This window comes from Arabidopsis lyrata (genome assembly GCF_000004255.2).
Source record: "Arabidopsis lyrata subsp. lyrata unplaced genomic scaffold ARALYscaffold_1, whole genome shotgun sequence".
Classification (NCBI taxonomy): Eukaryota; Viridiplantae; Streptophyta; class Magnoliopsida; order Brassicales; family Brassicaceae; genus Arabidopsis; species Arabidopsis lyrata.
In genome coordinates, this window is record NW_003302555.1 from 32,840,735 (window position 1) to 32,857,309 (window position 16,575).

The following is a 16,575-nucleotide window of genomic DNA, read 5'->3' on the forward strand; positions in this document are numbered from 1 at the left end:
GGTTGTGCCTATAATATGTCAACGTTCATCCAGGGGGAGTGAAAGTGCCTTTGCCGACATTTCTAGCATGATATTGGTAGCTTTGTTTTTCGAATAGATAGACTATCATAATACACACTCGGAAACTAGATGTATATATGTGAGTCAACACCAATAAGTATCAACAAAGGAGCTCTTGAAATAACAATAAATTCCTATTATCTACAATGTATTAGAATAGTGAAAAATCAAGATAGCCAAAATTTGTTTAGGGTTTCAAACTTGTGTGTTAAGTTCATAAATTGCATCATGCTTAGGCTCGTTTACTTCTCACTCGAGATCCACATTTAGTATAGAGAATTTTATATGGCTTGGTCTATTTTGAAATACGAGTATACTTTATTGAAAGTGGACGTGCCAGAGTGGTTATCGGGCATGACTAGAAATCATGTGGGCTTTGCCCGCGTAGGTTCGAATCCTGCCGTTCACGTTTTTATTTATTGTGTTTGTAAGTTTCTAAAATTGTGTATTACTTTTTATGGAACTTTTATTTTGAATGGTTTTCCATCGATCATGTTAGCTTCTATTTAGTTTTTAGTATTCATATAAAAATGCGAATCAATATATAAGACAACGTGAAAGCTATAAAGTCACCCTTCTTTGTACTTCTCTTCTCGATAATTTTCAGATTGAGTGAAAGTCTTATTTTGAATCATCTACATGCATAAATTGTTACAATACAAAACCGACCTTAGCTCAGTTGGTAGAGCGGAGGACTGTAGTTGACGCAGATTATCCTTAGGTCACTGGTTCGAATCCGGTAGGTCGGAAATTATATTCTGAAGTTTTTGTATTTTAGTTTCTTTTCAATATTGTTTGACAAGAGTATAACTACAAACTCATAATTATATGAAAAATTAGTTTAAGAGAATGCGTACATGTGTAGTTTATTATCGGGAATGAGTGGAATTATAAAAGTTCTTTTCACTATACTTAAGACCGCTACTGGTTTGCCTATCACTTTCCTAAATTTACGAGACTAATTTAAGAGATTATGCGATTTTCTGATATTGTTTGTATACATTCTTACTTTGTTTACGAATTTTTTGATATGGGTTACTATGTGTATCCTAACTCAATGCAAACCTTTGTGTTCACTCATTTTTTATATAAGTACTCATGTGTCGAGTATAATAAAATCTGACCTTAGCTCAGTTAGTAGAGCGGAGGACTGTAGTTGAGGTAGAATATCCTTAGGTCATTGGTTCGAATCCGGTAGGTCGGAATTTTCTCTTGCATGGGTCTTTTTATTGCGTTGTGACATTTGGTTTGTTGAATATTAGATCTAATTGGTATATGTTATGCATAGAACTAGACATAATCAAAAAGATTTGTTCGAATTCTTAAACTGTTGGTATGTTTAAATTTCTCAAATATTGATACCATAAGAAATGATTTCAAAATTTCTGGTTTACAAGCTTTCCTAGTTTCTTTCATTTAATAAAGATATAGTTACAGAGGTTTGGAAAAAAAAAAAAAAACTATAGGCATAATTATAATCAAAGGCTTGAGGGTTGTGCCTATAAAATGTCAACGTCCATCCAAGGGTAGTGAATGCCCTTGCCACTTTCTGCATATTTTGGTGGCTTTGTTTTTCAAATACATAGACAATCATAATACACACTCAAAACTAGATGTATATATGTTAGTCATCACCAAAAATATCAACAAAGGAGCTCTTTAAATAAAAATAAATTCCTATTTCTAAGAATGTATTAAAATAGTGAAAAATCAAGATAGCCAAAATTTGTTTAGGGTTTTAAACTTGTTTGTTTAGTTCATAAATTGCATCATGCTTAGGCTCGTTTACTTCTCACTCGAGATCCACATTTAGTATAGAGAATTGTATATGGCTTGGTCTATTTTGAAATGCGAGTATACTTTATTGAGAGTGGACGTGCCGGAGTGGTTATCGGGCATGACTAGAAATCATGTGGGCTTTGCCCGCGCAGGTTCGAATCCTGCCGTTCACGTTTTTATTTATTGTGTTTGTAAGTTTCTAAAATTGTGTATTACTTTTTATGGAACTTTTATTTTGAATGTTTTTCCATCGATCATGTTAGCTTCTATTTAGTTTTTAGTATTCATATAAAAATGCGAATCAATATATAAGACAGCGTGAAAGCTATAAAGTCACCCTTCTTTGTACTTCTCTTCTGGATAATTTTCAGATTGAGTAAAAGTCTTATTTTGAATCATCTACATGCATAAAATGTTACAATACAAAACCGACCTTAGCTCAGTTGGTAGAGCGGAGGACTGTAGTTGACGCAGATTATCCTTAGGTCACTGGTTCGAATCCGGTAGGTCGGAAATTATATTCTGAAGTTTTTGTATTTTAGTTTCTTTTCAATATTGTTTGACAAGAGTATAACTACAAACTCATTATTATATGAAAAATTAGTTTAAGAGAATGCGTACATGTGTAGTTTATTATCGGGAATGAGTGGAATTATAAAATTTCTGTTCACTATACTTAAGACCTCTACTAGTTTACCTATCACTTTCCTAAATTTACGAGACTAATTTAAGGGATTATGCGATTTTCTTATATTGTTTGTATACATTATTACTTTGTTTACGACTTTTTTGATATGGGTTACTATGTGTATCCTAATTCAATGCAAACCTTTGTGTTCACTCATTTTTTATATAAGTACTCATGGGTCGAGTATAATAAAATCCGACCTTAGCTCAGTTGGTAGAGCGGAGGACTGTAGTTGAAGCAGAATATCCTTAGGTCACTGGTTCGAATCCGGTAGGTCGGAATTTTCTCTTGCATGGGTCTTTTTATTGCGTTGTGACATTTGGTTTGTTGAATATTAGATCTAATTGGTATATGTTATGCATAGAATTAGACTTAATCAAAAAGATTTGTTCGAATTCTTAAACGATTGGTATGTTTAAATTTCTCAAATATTGATATCATAAGAAATGATTTCAAAATTTCTAAAAAGTATGAGCTTTCCTAGTTTCAGTGTTTTGAAAAAAGTTGTTTATAGGCACTCATTTTTTCACAGCTTGGTATGTTTTTCAAACAGTTGTTTATGTTATATGGGGAGAGAGGAACGGGAGGCGACATGGCGAAACACCAAATTCAGCAAGCCGACTCATAGAGTGGATCGACAAACAAATGAGAAACCGATTTTCAGCAATCCGATCCTTGGAGATAGACGTTACGACAAAAGATTACAAGCTTGGTTTGATACTCGAAATTAAGTGTCAAATTCTGTTTTCAGATTAAAATCTTTCAAACTCTAGTTGCACTAGTTGTACAAACGTTACTTTTTTTTTAATGTAATTTAACATTATTATTACTAGGTAATGACATTTTTAGTTTACCCTTTGAGAAATATCAAATAACATGTTAAAATCTATGTAGATATCAGAATTTACTTTGCCAAACGAGAGGAACACAAGAGTAGAAAGCTAGAGATATATGCGGTTTGAGGATGCGGTTTCCAAAAGATAACAATATTCCCAGCAGGGTTGGTGCAAAGTTTGGTGATATCAAATCCCCACTGTTGCAGTTCTTCCAAACCCTTGACTTCCTTCCAATGCAACTCATAGGGCAAACACCACAATATTCTTCCGCGAGTACCACGACAAAATAAGAATGTCCCAATGACACACCAATCGTTTCTGTAAATGTTTCCTGGTATAGAATCTGTTTTGCCCCTTGCCACAAACATACATTTACTTGGTGAGAAAGAGAAGTTTTGACCATCCTCATCCACTACGTAAACCTCCTTCTCTTTTATCATTACCACACTTTGTTGGATATTAAGGGGCATCTTGGGCGTAAACACATACAAGAAACCCCAAGTTAGGGTAGTGACATCAAACACCTCTGCCCAGTTTGAGGAATTGGCGACATCTTCCCCGCACCCTCCAAACACATATATCTTCGAATCTGTCATCAGGCTTGCCGATGCGGAAGCACGAGCCATCTTCATTGGCGGCATGCGATACCATCTGTGCTCGAAACAATCGAAAAAGGAGACTTCGGAAGTGGGTTTGCCGTCTACGAGTCCACCAATAATAAATATGCCACAACCCATCACTACAAAAGAGGAGGCTGATTTCGGAGCCTGATACAAGTCCATATGGATCGGTTTCAGCCAACGTTGCATGGGGTGGAGGATGAACCAGCGTGGGCTTGGTTCTGGAAAGATGCGCAAGCATACGTAGAGAGATGGCTCCATGCAACGCTGCTGCCATCTCAAGTCCCTGAGCTCAGGGGAAACCACCAGAGACCGGTGATTCTTGGAGGCGATAGCTAAGGCCGCGAGGTCCAATCTCGACAACTGAGCAAGGCAGTTCACAACCACCGAATCTGGCAACGACCATAACCCACAAACCTTCTTCTTCTTCGTTTTATTTTGCCCTGGCGTCAATCCCAATTGACAACATCCCCGAATTGCACTTCTTCCTTTCAATGACAAATCAATTTTCATTCTCGCGCTAGGGCCTGATAGAAACTGCGCCAAAAAAATTCAACATTAGATGAATAATCAAAATCAGTAAAGTTAAATCAGATAAGTAAAACATCGGAGCATGTTCACTATTTACAAATCAAAACTCAAACGACAATAAAGAACAAACAAGGCAAGTAGGCAGCCCCGGCTCAATATATTTGAGAGCCTTAGGGCAAAAAAATTTTTTTTGACCTATTATTATATACAAAGAGAAAATTTACTTAAATTTTAAAAATTTTGCGGAGATTTTATAGTAAAAATTGTTATTTTAAAAATTTTGGGCCTTTTTATACATTTTCTTATAAATAATTAGGCCTCTTAAAATATAATTCTCATATTAATAATATTTTTAAAAAATATTTGAGCCTTTTTTATATGTAAATTTTTTTATAAAAAAAAAAAGCCCCGGGCCGTCGGACCTCCGCCCTACCCATCTGAGCCGGGGCTGCAAGTAGGCAACAATGAAGAGACAAGAAATCGAACCACAACACTGTTTTTTTTTTTTTTTGTGCACCAACTTCTTCATTAAATTAAGATACAATATGGAAGAGCGAATTCGGACAGACCCGAATTGCTAGCTTGAAGACTAGAGTTGGAGAAATAGAAGAGAGTTTAGAGAGAGAGAGTCGAACAGTTATTGAAAACCCGAAGAAGATCGAAACATTGGAATAACGTTTTTGTTATTTATATTTATCTTCCTTCAGCCCATAATTAACAAGTAGTTTTTGGAATAACGCTGAAGTGTTTTAGGCAGTGTTCTAAAAAGCGGTCTAGGCGGTCGCCTAGGCTCCGACTAGGCACTAGACTCTTATGCGACGCCTAGATAACCGCCTTGACCGCCTAAAATTACACAGATCTTGTTTAATGTATTTTTCAATTTTAATTAGAGTTTTATTTATATATATAGTTATAAATATTCATATATTGTTTAATATAAATATAAATAAATGTTTTATCTAATTTTTGTTTATAATTTCATAATTTTTAGTTTTATATAGATATTTTATATAACTTTTATATATAATATCATATTTATAATATTTTATGTTATAAACGTCTAAACCGCCTAAAAAATCGCCTAGGCCCCGATTAGGCGTTCTAGGCGCTAGGCATTGGGTCACCGCCCGCTTAGCGCCTAGCGCTTTCTTGAACACTGGTTTTAGGGTAGTTTTTGGATTTTAATATTGGAGAAACTAAATAATTATCTATTCATGATTCTTCAAAAAGTAGATTTTCTTAAAAAAATAAGGAAATCAGATTTTATGAGATTTTGCCCATCTCTTCATTGAATCTAAAATCCAAATTTAATGGATATTTAAAACAATTTACGTGACATTTTTCTTTTTAAATTCTTTTTATTATCAATTTACGAGGACGAGTTGTGTGGTCACCACGACCACGATAGGGTATAGAACGAAGCGTTTTGATACAGATGATGAAGAATACATTGTTTTGGATTTATTTTCTATTTTTGTTTCCAAGAGGGGTGTTTTTATATAGATTTTTTTTCAATGGTATACGGATAGATAAATTTAACAATTTCCGTACGGTAAAGTAAAATTTTGAAATAGTCAACAATGGTAAGAGAACCAAACCAAATTCTTAGATCATAAAAAAAAAAAAAAAAAAAAAAAAAAAAAAAAAAAAAAAAAAATTCTTAGATCATCCCCATACGATCGATGAAAGAATTTGGAATACATCTCATACATATACTAGATCATCACCAGTACTACAGTACAGGTTAAATTTTATTTATTACAGAATTTATATATTATATATTTTAGAATAAAATATTTATTATAATAGTTTTATTTATTCACTACCTCAATATTCTTTTTGCTAGCTTCGCTTCAAGCTTGGTGTGGATATTCCACCTATGACTAGTTTGAGGGGAAAGTTTAACCAAATCCTTGAAATCTAAAGGTCTTCCCTTCGACAACAAAAGCTTTAGAGAGCTAAACACTCTAAAGCCAAAGTGAGTGTCTTACGGAAAAAAAACAATTGGAATTGCAACCAATTCTGTTACAGTCATCATCGAACACACACGAAAATGACAGAGGAACATTGGATACTCTTAACACTATCAACCTAAAGGCAATATGAAAAACAACACACTATTAATTTCTAATGGAAACAAAAAATGACAGAATTTGGTAGTATTATTAATAGTTACCTGAATGAATGTATTGCAACGGATTGTACAAAATATGAGGTCGATACACATAATAGATAAAGCCAGAAACTGATGGTTTTAAGGGAGTGAAGCTTGATGGGTTTTGATGTGATCATACGCAGCAATGTTTTGTGGTTCACATTCAGGGCTGAAGAGACGGACAAGCATTGCAGTTGATGTGCTTACGGATACAGCACCGCACCCAGCCCACCGTAGACTCCTTGGCACTGTGATCCTTGGACCTACACATTTCCCAGAGACAACATCCATAAATGGAACGAGACTACATTTGCTTTTATAACCTTTCTATCTTAGATTTGACTCAACTATTCTATGTTCCTTTAAATCTCAAATCCGCAAAAACAACCCTCCCGGAGAAAATATGCTATGGCAGTAGTAGTCAAAGGAAACTTGTATTGCTTCCCGAAAAGTGTAAAGATCCAATCTTTCACAACACCAATCTAACTATTCAATCAAAACTCCTTTTGGATTCATTTTTTCATAAGAAACAGATACTACAGGACAAAAAACAGAATGGTAATATGCATTGGTATGTTTTCAAAAAGCTACAATGAATCTTTCTAACAATCAATTATGCAGAGCAATGGATTCAATAGCTATATAGAGAAGAACCTGTTGATTGCCTAATCTGTTTAAAACCAAGCTTTGTAGATGTTTAAAACGCAAATCACTGATAAGAAAGGAGAGAACTTTTTATACCATAGTGAAGTCTGCAAAGAACCCAGAAACCAAGAGCTCCACCAACAGTGAAAATGGCAGCTGTTTGTCTCATTAGCCTAGAACATGGCTTGGCATCAGATCTCATCAAATCTCCCTCTGACCATCCTAACTTCTGCCTTAACGCCATTTCCCTCTGTAGTTACTACAAAAAGTCAAATTTAAGTATAAGAAAAACGAAAAATTGGGTTTTGTGATAAAGATGTTCACTGAGGCATTTCATCGAACAGTTTAAGAGCAACTTCAGAAACTAGCTACAGATACAATAACTATTATGGGTTTAGATCCAAGCAAGCAAAAAAGAAACGAGAATTGGATGAATTTTCGTACACAAATACAAGAAGCAAAGGAATATCAGTCGTTACCGGTGATGCGTAGTTTCTTTGGCTGTGTCACCGTAGAGCCTGGCGGAAGAAGACGGAGAGAATCAGATCCACGTGTCTACTTAGGCCGATATTGGAAGCCCAATAAGCGTAAATTCTCTTAATGGGCCGGACTCTATAATGGTCGGATCCACGTGATACACGTGGCTCGGAAGAAACCATTTGTTTTTTCACGAAGATTGCATAACGACAAGAGTAGGTTAATAACTGAGCTAAAAAAAAAAAGAAAATCTTTGTCATCACCGTAAAGTCAATTTAAGTGAAAACAAAAAAACCAATGGGTCATTTTCATTTTTCACTGGACGAATAAAGATAATCTCTCTACAGGATCATAAATGAGAGAGGATATGTATGAGAAAACAAAAATATCAGTTCTGGTCTGTCTTTTTTTTTTCTCTCGAGACTACTTTAGGTATGTTTTTCATGGACTCTTTAATGTTTCAATCCAAAATCTCTTTCAGTTTTGGTCTCTCTGTGTTAACACACATGGCTTGATTTGCTTCAAATCTTTTCTTTTTCTCTGTGTAATACTTCTTACTGGAAAACTAATTCAGGTTCTAGTCAGTGATCAAGTAGTTTTATCCTCAAAAAAAATTTACTATTAAGTTGCTTCAGTTCAGGAACTGATGAATTCTAGTTTAAGTTAATTTGATTAGCCCAGAAAAAGAAACAGGGAAATGAGTAGTTTAGTAGATAAAATTTCTCTTTAAATAATTGTTATTTCATTTAAAATTATTTGATGTTTGGTTTTGGTTTCATTGGGAAATTGATGATGGCAGGACAAATATGGTTTCCTCAAAAACACGAAACAAACTTATCCATCAAGTCATTTGTTTCTATTTCCTAGCAATCTTGCTTCATCCTACAACCTCCAGTGATCTGTTTCATGTTGGTCTCAAGAAGAGACGGCTCGAACTCGATGATATTCGAGCTAGCAGAGTGATTAGGAAGCTGAAACATTCACAACGTCTCACGAATTACCCGTCTTTTGCTACTCTAGGAGGTGATTCTAGTAACCAAGATCAGGTGATTCTTAAGAATTACTTGGACGCTCAATACTACGGAGTTATTGGAATCGGAACACCTTCCCAAGAATTCGAAGTTATATTCGATACTGGAAGTTCTAACCTCTGGGTTCCGTCATCAAAATGCTACTTATCGGTGAGTTCTTGAACTTTATGTTTAGAACAGTCTCTCGTTTGGCGTATGTTTGTCTTGTCTTGACTACCTTGTATATGTTTGTGTTCTTCAGCTGGCTTGTTATCTCCATCCCAAGTACAAGTCTACCAAATCCAAAACATACATCAAGAACGGTAATGAAGTTGTGGAAAGTCTTAATTGATTGTTCTTAATAATCTATTAGAACCATATAGCCAATCTTGGTATCTATTAAAACACATTTTGAGTCACAGGAAAGACGTGTACTATAACTTATGGTTCGGGGTCGATCTCTGGCTTCTTTAGTGAAGACAATGTGAAAGTTGGTGATCTTGTAGTTAAGAATCAGGTCTGGATCTGTCTCTCCCCTTTTAAACCCATTTGGTTTCCATTTACATTACATTAAAGTCTTCTTTACAAATCAGGAGTTTATTGAAGCTACACGCGAAGGAAGTCTCACTTTTCTCCTTGCAAAGTTTGATGGACTACTCGGGTTGGGTTTTCAAGAGATTTCAGTCGGAAATGCTGTGCCAGTATGGTACAACATGGTTGATCAAGGACTAGTGAGGGACAAAGTTTTCTCATTCTGGCTAAACCGTGATACAGAAGCTGAAGTTGGAGGTGAGATTGTGTTTGGCGGTGTTGATCCCGCACACTTCAAAGGCAAACACACTTATGTCCCTGTCACTAGAAAAGGTTATTGGCAGGTGAGAAGACATTACTTGGTCCATATATCTGCTCTGATTATTTAGATATAAGGCATAACGAACTATAGGTTTCCAACTTAAAACTAATTGGTAATTTACTCGATAGGCCCATGTCTCTTATATATTAGTGTTGGTCTCGTGTCAAATTTGATGGGGGATCCTATCATCCTAATATAAGATTTTTCCTCTTTTTCAGTTTAACATGGGCGACATCTTTGTCGGTAGCAACTCAACTGGTAAAACTAGCTCATCAGCTAAATTACATATGCTGAATGTTTTAGTCATGTGTTGGTCATGAAACTGAAAACATTCATGTGTAGGTTTTTGTGAGCAAGGTTGTGATGCAATCATGGACTCAGGAACTTCACTACTTGCTGGACCAACTGTAAGAAAAAACATTGCATTTAATCTTTTAGTGTCACTAAACTAAAAAATATTTTTGTTCTCCATGAAATTAATCTTTATTTTTAGACTGTGATCGCGCAAATTAACCATGCAATCGGTGCTGAGGGCATTGTTAGTGCGGAGTGCAAGGACGTTGTTTCTCAATATGGAGAGATGATATGGAATCTGTTAGTAAAAAGGGTAAAATGTTTTCATCAGTTCTGTGCATGTCACTTCATCATGTAGCATTCTTATAAATCAGAAAAAATCTTATGTGCACTTGCAGGTGCTGCCTCGTCAAGTGTGTAAAGAGCTCGGTCTCTGCGTTTTCGGACAAGAGTATGTGAGCAATCTTCAAAAGATAAAAACTACACATCGGTATTAATTTGATCTTTTGTATGCAGGACGGGAATAAAAACCGTGGTGGATAAAGAAAGATCATCAGTTCTATGTGAAGTTTGTGAGATGGCCGTTGTTTGGGTTCAAACAAAGCTGAAAGTGAATGAAACCAAAGAGAAAGTGTTTGAATACGTGAACCAGCTTTGTGAGAGCCTTCCAAGTCCCGCAGGCGAGTCAATTATCGACTGCAATAACATCAAAAACATGCCAAGTGTTACATTCACAATTGGAGGCAACCCCTTCTCTCTCTCCCCTCAACAGGTAAAAAAATAAGAAAACTTTTCATTATATTTTACATGAAAATATTCCGAGAAATGTTCATATATTAGTCTTTTTGCTGTTATTATATGTTTTAGTACATTCTCAAAACTGGAGTAGGAAATGCTGAGATGTGCATAAGTGGGTTTTCCGCTTTCGATTTGCCTCCACCAACTGGTCCTCTTTGGTAAGCCCGGGTGATCTCTACAGATTTTACATCCATCTTTTTTGTTTAGCATTTTGAGGTGAAGACTATGACTATGTAGGATTATTGGGGATGTCTTTATGGGAGCCTACCATACGGTATTCGATTCAGACAATCTTCAAATCGGAATCGCAGAAGCTACATAAATATATATACACCGGTTTATCTATGTATCATTACCCGCATAGGTACATTGTGTGTATCGATGACTCCATGTACCATGTTATATCTCTATCAGAACTTTAAAGATAATATAGTTCCTAATGTTATAATAATTTCATCACTCTTTAGATGTAGTATTTACACAACTAAAAGTTTATATCACGCAGTAATAATATCATCAATCTACCAAATCCGTTTATGATCCATAAAATGTTTCAAACCTCATTGCTCAAACTAGAACCATAACATTTTGGAAACTCCTGGAATTTACATATCTAACATAGCAAAAAGTTTGCTAGATTACAAAAAAAATCAAAGATTACAAAACTGAATCCATAAACACAACATAAAAAGTCTGAAAGAAACATTGTTGAAAAAACAACAAATTATCAAAATAAAAACGATTCCAGTGTTTTTGTTTGGTTGTTCCTACTTGGTGAGAGCATAGATTGCATATATCAGTCCAGGGACAAAACCCAAGAACGTTAGAAGCAAACAGAGCCAAAATTCCAACTGCAAACACATTCAAAAATAAAAACAAACAAAAATAAGAGATTTGATCTTTGTTTAACCATTAATGTCAAATATTTTAGTCATATATTTATGATTTATGAATGAAAAAAAATTACCCCACAGCCAAATCTGAGGAATACACCAAGAGGAGGTATGAAGACTGCTAAAAGGATTTCAATGAAGGTACGCATTCTTCTTCTGTAATTATTTTTTTTTGTTTTTTTTTCTGTCTTTTAGTTTTGAACTTTTTTGTATTTCTTCTTACGTTGTTCTTGTAAATAAACAAGAAAATAGAATTAGTGGTTACGTTAAATAAGGGAAGAAACGGAGTCTGATTGTGTATCGTCCTCTGTTTGTTCCTAAAATGAAGGAGCTCCACTTCAACACCAACATCAACCCTTAGCGTTTTGACGCAACCATCCGTTGCTTGTCGGTTAAAAACATAATAATATTGTATGAACAGAAATAAGAAATTGAATAACTTAAACTGTTATTGATCAATGATCATGATGTTATTTAAAATTAAATTAAATTTCAAGTTAAATTCGATTATTTTGTTCACAACTTTATATTAAAAAGATAGGATAAAATGAACCAATCCGAATGAACATTATTTATATACATTACATATATATTACGGTTGTACACAAAAGATGCGTGCAAATTTATTTGCTTTAGTATTAACTCGTCTAGATATAGAAATAAGAGAAAAAGAAAAGGCTGAAAAACTTCTTTTAATACGCTCAATTTCCCTGAGATATGTCATAAAAATTGGCTACCCTATTGGAAAAAACATCATCTTCACCAACTCTGAGTCTCTGAGCACTCTCGGATGAAAGTAACATCACTCTTCTGTTCGTTCATTGCCCAAACAAGATCTTCTACTTATACATGCAACAAATATATAGGCCATTAGCTTGTATTAATGTGATATTGTGTCATTAAGTTCAAACCGGGCAGATAGAATGTTTGTTATTGACACACAAAATAATATTGAGCATAGTTGAATTATATATGTTTGATTTTACTATTTTAAATTTTATATAGAAAGATTTAACTCAAGTGTAGTGACTTGTTTTTACTCAAGTTATATTTTTCAATTATTGTTTAGGGTTTAAGATGGCGTCGTTGGAGTTAGAAGAGTTTTTGCGATAGTGATCTTTGATGATGCAATTTAACTTTTCTGCAGTTAATACATGAGAGATAAGGACATAGATGACGCGACGGCAGATGGTTCGTCGTTTTTGTGGTCATGGAGTAGATTAGTTGCAGAAGTGAAGAAAGATTTGGGTAAAAGTGGAGAGATGAAAGAAATGGTTATAGCAAGATGGAGTTTCGATCGTATCAACGCCTTTAAAGTTCAATAACCCACTTGTTACAACCAGACCACACCAATATATTTGTAATATTTGGAATAAAGATTTTATATGAGGTTATCATTTGACGTCGTCTAATGATTTTGTAACATTTGTTTACAACTATTAAGTCGCGGGTTTGAATCCATCAACAATTCAAAGATGAAGTATTTTTAGATCATATATATTTAGTTATAGTATTTTTTTTTCCAACCAACAAAGTTAGGGACTTAGGGTATTATATGTCCAAAACAAATTAGATTGGGTATTTTTCGTGTAATTTTCTGTTAAAATTTAACCTCGTTTACTGATTTAGTAGCTCTCTTTAAATGCCGTTAAGTCGTAAGTTTGAATCTACTAACAATTTAAAGATGAGTATTTTTAGACCAAATATAATTAAACGAAGTATTTTTTCCATCTAAAATAATTAAGGTATTAAACGTCCAAAAAAAATAGTTGGGCTATGTTTTGGTTTTTTCTCATTAAGTAAATATACATTGATTTTTATCTACTTAACTTATCTATATTTGTTTATAAAACCGTTCCATTTAACGCGGCAATTTTGTAGTGTAATTAGCGTAGCTTATGACAAGTAATTTAATGCATATTGCAATCTTGCTATCACTTATTTAAAACGATATACAGATGAAAAGTAAAACATATTACACATATTTAATTCAACTCTACATAGACGTATCAAGCGGGTCGATAGTCCGCGGGCTTTGTCCAAGTAGCCCACGACGGGGCGGGGTTGGACATCATTTTTCATGTCTATAAAATAGCGGGTCTTGCAGACAAGCCTAAGCAGATTGCAGGTTTTTACGGGTTTTGTCCGCGGATTTGCGGGTCGGCCCGCGGACTACAAATATTTAATATAAATAAATAATTAATATAAATAAATAAATACTTTTACATAATTCTGAAAATATATATGTGAAATATATTAATAGATAACAAAATTAAATGTATAAAATTATAAGATTTACAAAAAAAATTAATACTAAAATTTTTTTTAATTGAAAATTTGTTAATTTCAAATTTTAAAAATTAATTTTGTTTTTTTAATTATTTTAAAAATATTAAAACTAAACCCGCGGGCCGGTCCGCTAATCGGTTGGGCTTAGCGGGGCGGGCCTGGACATACCATTTTTGCCCGCGGTCGTAGCGGGCTGACCCATCGCGGTCTCACAAACTTAAATGCCCATCGCGAGCCGGCCCAGATGGACGTGGACCGGCCCAGATGGACTCGGACCGGCCGTCTGACACCTCTAACTCTACATGTTTAGTTGGGTGTAGGAACTTACTAAACGCGGTTTAGCAAAGAAAGAAAACATTTTAAAACTTAAAACTATAATTGTTGAAATTTATTGCATTCAACGAATAACATCACCATTTTAATATATAGCTCCGAATCAAATTTATTGATTTATAAACCAATAAACAAAAGTTTAATCCCTTAAAAATAATTTGAGCTATATATCGAATATAATTAAGATATGGCAATTTCATGATAAGTTGTTTGTCTTCTCCAACCTTTTGGAAAAGTTATTTTAACTTTACGCTTCTTACTTTATTTTCCCTTTCTTTCATTTCATTTTGGAAATTTATAATATATTGTTTATCATGTTTAGTCAAAACTAGATTTAGAGATGAATCTTTTTGTAAACCAAGCTCTTTCGGATTAGATAATCTATCACAAAATTTAATTTTTAATCTCATTTCATGGTTCCCAAAAAAAAAAAAAAAAAACAAACAAACAAACAAATTATTAATGTGTGATATAATGGTCGTAAATCATCAAATAAATTAAATTTGCCATAGATATTTGAAAGAAATTAAAACTTATCTAGAAAATTGAATGGAATGAGTAATATTTACTAGGACGAAATAATATATGAGATGCGTGATAATTAAGTGAACAGCCTAATGTTTCCATTTGTCGGTGAATGATGTTAAAGCTTTGTGGTAGTGATAATAACAATCCTTCATGTAATCTATATAAATATTATCTTTAGTTGCTTTAATCGTCTTCAGATTTTATTGGCTCTGACGATCTTATTACAAAGACAAACGAAAATGACAGTGAGGATTAGCTTATAAATTACATATAATATAACGAGTTATTGAACAATTGATTTGAGAGGACAGCTCATATATTCATAGCATCTCCATTTGACCATTCTAATGCAATGCATGTTAAGCATGGGAAATATTCCGTCTTCAGAAATATGACTTTTTGATATATTATATGTAGGGCTTTTCTTGATAACCAAATTCTACCTTTTCATTTGACAAAAAATCGTAAATAGTTATAGTACATATTTCCATGTGATTGTTAAATTGTATAATGACCGTAATTTTACGTGAAATAAGTGAATAACATAATACTCCCTCCGTTTCATATTAAGTGTCGTTTTAGAGTTTGAATTTTGTTTTAAAATAAGTGTCGTTTTGTATTTTCAATGCATATATTTGATAAAATTTTCAGTTTTATCCCTACTAATTTAATGTATTGACCAATGAAAAAATGATATAATACTAGAATTTAACCCGCGGTACACCGCGGGGCTATATTTTCTTAAAGATTAACTGAAGAGATATCATATTAATTTATATTTTTAAATGTAGATATCTATCTATGTATTATTTAGTGTATGATTACTATTGTTTAGGTTTCAATTTTTGAAGTATAGATACGAAAATATACATTTTTTTGAATATTTTACTCTGTGGTATACCGTGTGTCGATTTTTTTTATAACTAATAATTTTAAATTTTAACTTGTATTTGTTTTGTTAATATTGTATGTTTAGTTTTGTGTTTGTATAATTGTATTTTGATTGTTAATTTTAGAATTTCATCCATGATATACCGTTCTTTATTAATATCGACCCAAACCCGTCATTCCATATAAACCCGTCTATATTATCTCGTTAGCTAAATTATTAGTGTTATAAACTCCAAGAAAATAAATTATTATTTTTATAAAATCCAATAATTTTAGGATCTCATCCGTGGTATACCGTTCTTTGAATTATTTGAAATTTATACTACTAATATATATTTTAATTTTATCATATAAAGTATATGATTTTTCTATGTGAATATTTTGATTATTATAAATTAGTAGTTTTATTGCTATGCAAAATGTTAATATAAATATTTGCTATAAATGTTTTTGAAGATATATAGAAAGATTGTGTAAATATTTTTAGAAACAAATTAGGCAAGATATTGTTTGGTTAATATCTTTTATTTAAATTTTGTAAAATTAATAATAAATGCCAATGGCATTCTTTGTAAATACTGTCCAACCCTAGGATTTATTTGCTAAAAGTCATCCAAAAATGTATATATAGATATAGATAAAGGGTAAAACAGAAAATTTAATTGTTTTCTTAATATGTGTGTAAAAACCTTAAACGACAGTTATTATGAAACAGAGGGAGTATCAAGTTAACTCGTTAATAAAAAAACATATATGAACAAGTTAAATAACATTAATTATACAATTTAACTTTATTTTTGAAGAAAAAATTATACAATTTAACTACATGCTTAAAATCCACATTATTTGAAAATAAAATAAGACAAGAGATAAGTGGGCAAACCAATTTATGATT

At 33.2% G+C, this 16,575-nt stretch overlaps 4 protein-coding genes and 5 non-coding genes across 12 annotated transcripts; 6 read left to right on the forward strand and 3 right to left on the reverse strand.

The window, feature by feature from the left end:
• Nucleotides 1-387: 387 nt before the first annotated feature.
• Nucleotides 388-469, forward strand: TRNAS-AGA. The gene has a single exon. It is a non-coding gene; the product is annotated as a tRNA-Ser (tRNA).
• A 255-nt stretch (nucleotides 470-724) lies between these two features.
• On the forward strand, nucleotides 725-809 carry TRNAY-GUA. Its single transcript is given in 2 exon segments — nucleotides 725-761; nucleotides 774-809. It is a non-coding gene; the product is annotated as a tRNA-Tyr (tRNA).
• A 1,121-nt stretch (nucleotides 810-1,930) lies between these two features.
• Nucleotides 1,931-2,012, forward strand: TRNAS-AGA. Its single transcript has one exon. It is a non-coding gene; the product is annotated as a tRNA-Ser (tRNA).
• Nucleotides 2,013-2,267: 255 nt separating this feature from the next.
• On the forward strand, nucleotides 2,268-2,352 carry TRNAY-GUA. The gene is given in 2 exon segments: nucleotides 2,268-2,304; nucleotides 2,317-2,352. It is a non-coding gene; the product is annotated as a tRNA-Tyr (tRNA).
• A 370-nt stretch (nucleotides 2,353-2,722) lies between these two features.
• On the forward strand, nucleotides 2,723-2,807 carry TRNAY-GUA. The gene is given in 2 exon segments: nucleotides 2,723-2,759; nucleotides 2,772-2,807. It is a non-coding gene; the product is annotated as a tRNA-Tyr (tRNA).
• Nucleotides 2,808-3,392: 585 nt separating this feature from the next.
• LOC9330734 (F-box/kelch-repeat protein At5g49000) lies at nucleotides 3,393-4,646 on the reverse strand. Its single transcript, XM_002894627.2, has one exon. The coding sequence runs from the start codon at nucleotides 4,494-4,496 to the stop codon at nucleotides 3,432-3,434; it is 1,065 nt and encodes a 354-aa protein (XP_002894673.1). The 5' UTR covers nucleotides 4,497-4,646; the 3' UTR covers nucleotides 3,393-3,431.
• A 1,836-nt stretch (nucleotides 4,647-6,482) lies between these two features.
• LOC9330735 lies at nucleotides 6,483-7,899 on the reverse strand. Of its 4 annotated transcripts, XR_002328993.1 has the most exons (4): nucleotides 7,794-7,899; nucleotides 7,411-7,573; nucleotides 6,691-6,932; nucleotides 6,483-6,605 (listed from the first exon to the last, which is right to left on the reverse strand). XR_002328993.1 is itself a non-coding variant. In XM_021010380.1 (3 exons), exons 2-3 carry the CDS (start codon nucleotides 7,556-7,558, stop codon nucleotides 6,769-6,771), a joined length of 312 nt encoding a protein of 103 aa, XP_020866039.1. In that variant the 5' UTR covers nucleotides 7,559-7,573; nucleotides 7,794-7,899; the 3' UTR covers nucleotides 6,502-6,768. The 4 variants fall into 4 exon arrangements, 3 of the variants coding, with proteins under 3 accessions (XP_020866039.1, XP_002894674.1, XP_020866040.1); XM_021010380.1 differs by having other exon boundaries at nucleotides 6,502-6,932; XM_002894628.2 differs by having other exon boundaries at nucleotides 6,502-6,932; nucleotides 7,411-7,564; nucleotides 7,794-7,890.
• Nucleotides 7,900-8,117: 218 nt separating this feature from the next.
• LOC9330736 (aspartic proteinase A1) lies at nucleotides 8,118-11,205 on the forward strand. Its single transcript, XM_002891948.2, has 12 exons — nucleotides 8,118-8,223; nucleotides 8,591-8,972; nucleotides 9,064-9,124; nucleotides 9,224-9,318; nucleotides 9,395-9,676; nucleotides 9,873-9,912; nucleotides 9,997-10,061; nucleotides 10,148-10,261; nucleotides 10,347-10,399; nucleotides 10,465-10,720; nucleotides 10,816-10,904; nucleotides 10,984-11,205. The coding sequence occupies exons 1-12, from the start codon at nucleotides 8,147-8,149 to the stop codon at nucleotides 11,066-11,068; spliced, it is 1,599 nt and encodes a 532-aa protein (XP_002891994.2). The 5' UTR covers nucleotides 8,118-8,146; the 3' UTR covers nucleotides 11,069-11,205.
• Nucleotides 11,206-11,254: 49 nt separating this feature from the next.
• LOC110225119 (hydrophobic protein RCI2A) lies at nucleotides 11,255-12,108 on the reverse strand. Its single transcript, XM_021013984.1, has 2 exons — nucleotides 11,714-12,108; nucleotides 11,255-11,597 (listed from the first exon to the last, which is right to left on the reverse strand). Exons 1-2 carry the CDS (start codon nucleotides 11,786-11,788, stop codon nucleotides 11,514-11,516), a joined length of 159 nt encoding a protein of 52 aa, XP_020869643.1. The 5' UTR covers nucleotides 11,789-12,108; the 3' UTR covers nucleotides 11,255-11,513.
• Between the last annotated feature and the right edge of the window lie 4,467 nt (nucleotides 12,109-16,575).

What these genes read in the sequence shown, in the direction of transcription:
- LOC9330734 (XM_002894627.2), bottom strand. Translation starts at nt 4,496, where the DNA reads ATGAAAATTGATTTGTCATTGAAAGGAAGAAGTGCAATTCGGGGATGT.
- LOC9330735 (XM_021010380.1), bottom strand. Translation starts at nt 7,558, where the DNA reads ATGGCGTTAAGGCAGAAGTTAGGATGGTCAGAGGGAGATTTGATGAGA. An exon ending in TCTTTGCAGACTTCACTATG is followed by an intron (nt 6,933 to 7,410) that starts GTATAAAAAGTT and finishes GGAAATGTGTAG; the next exon opens with GTCCAAGGATCACAGTGCCA.
- LOC9330736 (XM_002891948.2), top strand. Translation starts at nt 8,147, where the DNA reads ATGAGAGAGGATATGTATGAGAAAACAAAAATATCAGTTCTGGTCTGT. An exon ending in CTCTGCGTTTTCGGACAAGA is followed by an intron (nt 10,400 to 10,464) that starts GTATGTGAGCAA and finishes TTTTGTATGCAG; the next exon opens with GACGGGAATAAAAACCGTGG. An exon ending in TCTCTCTCTCCCCTCAACAG is followed by an intron (nt 10,721 to 10,815) that starts GTAAAAAAATAA and finishes TATATGTTTTAG; the next exon opens with TACATTCTCAAAACTGGAGT.
- LOC110225119 (XM_021013984.1), bottom strand. Translation starts at nt 11,788, where the DNA reads ATGCGTACCTTCATTGAAATCCTTTTAGCAGTCTTCATACCTCCTCTT. An exon ending in TCCTCAGATTTGGCTGTGGG is followed by an intron (nt 11,598 to 11,713) that starts GTAATTTTTTTT and finishes ATGTGTTTGCAG; the next exon opens with TTGGAATTTTGGCTCTGTTT.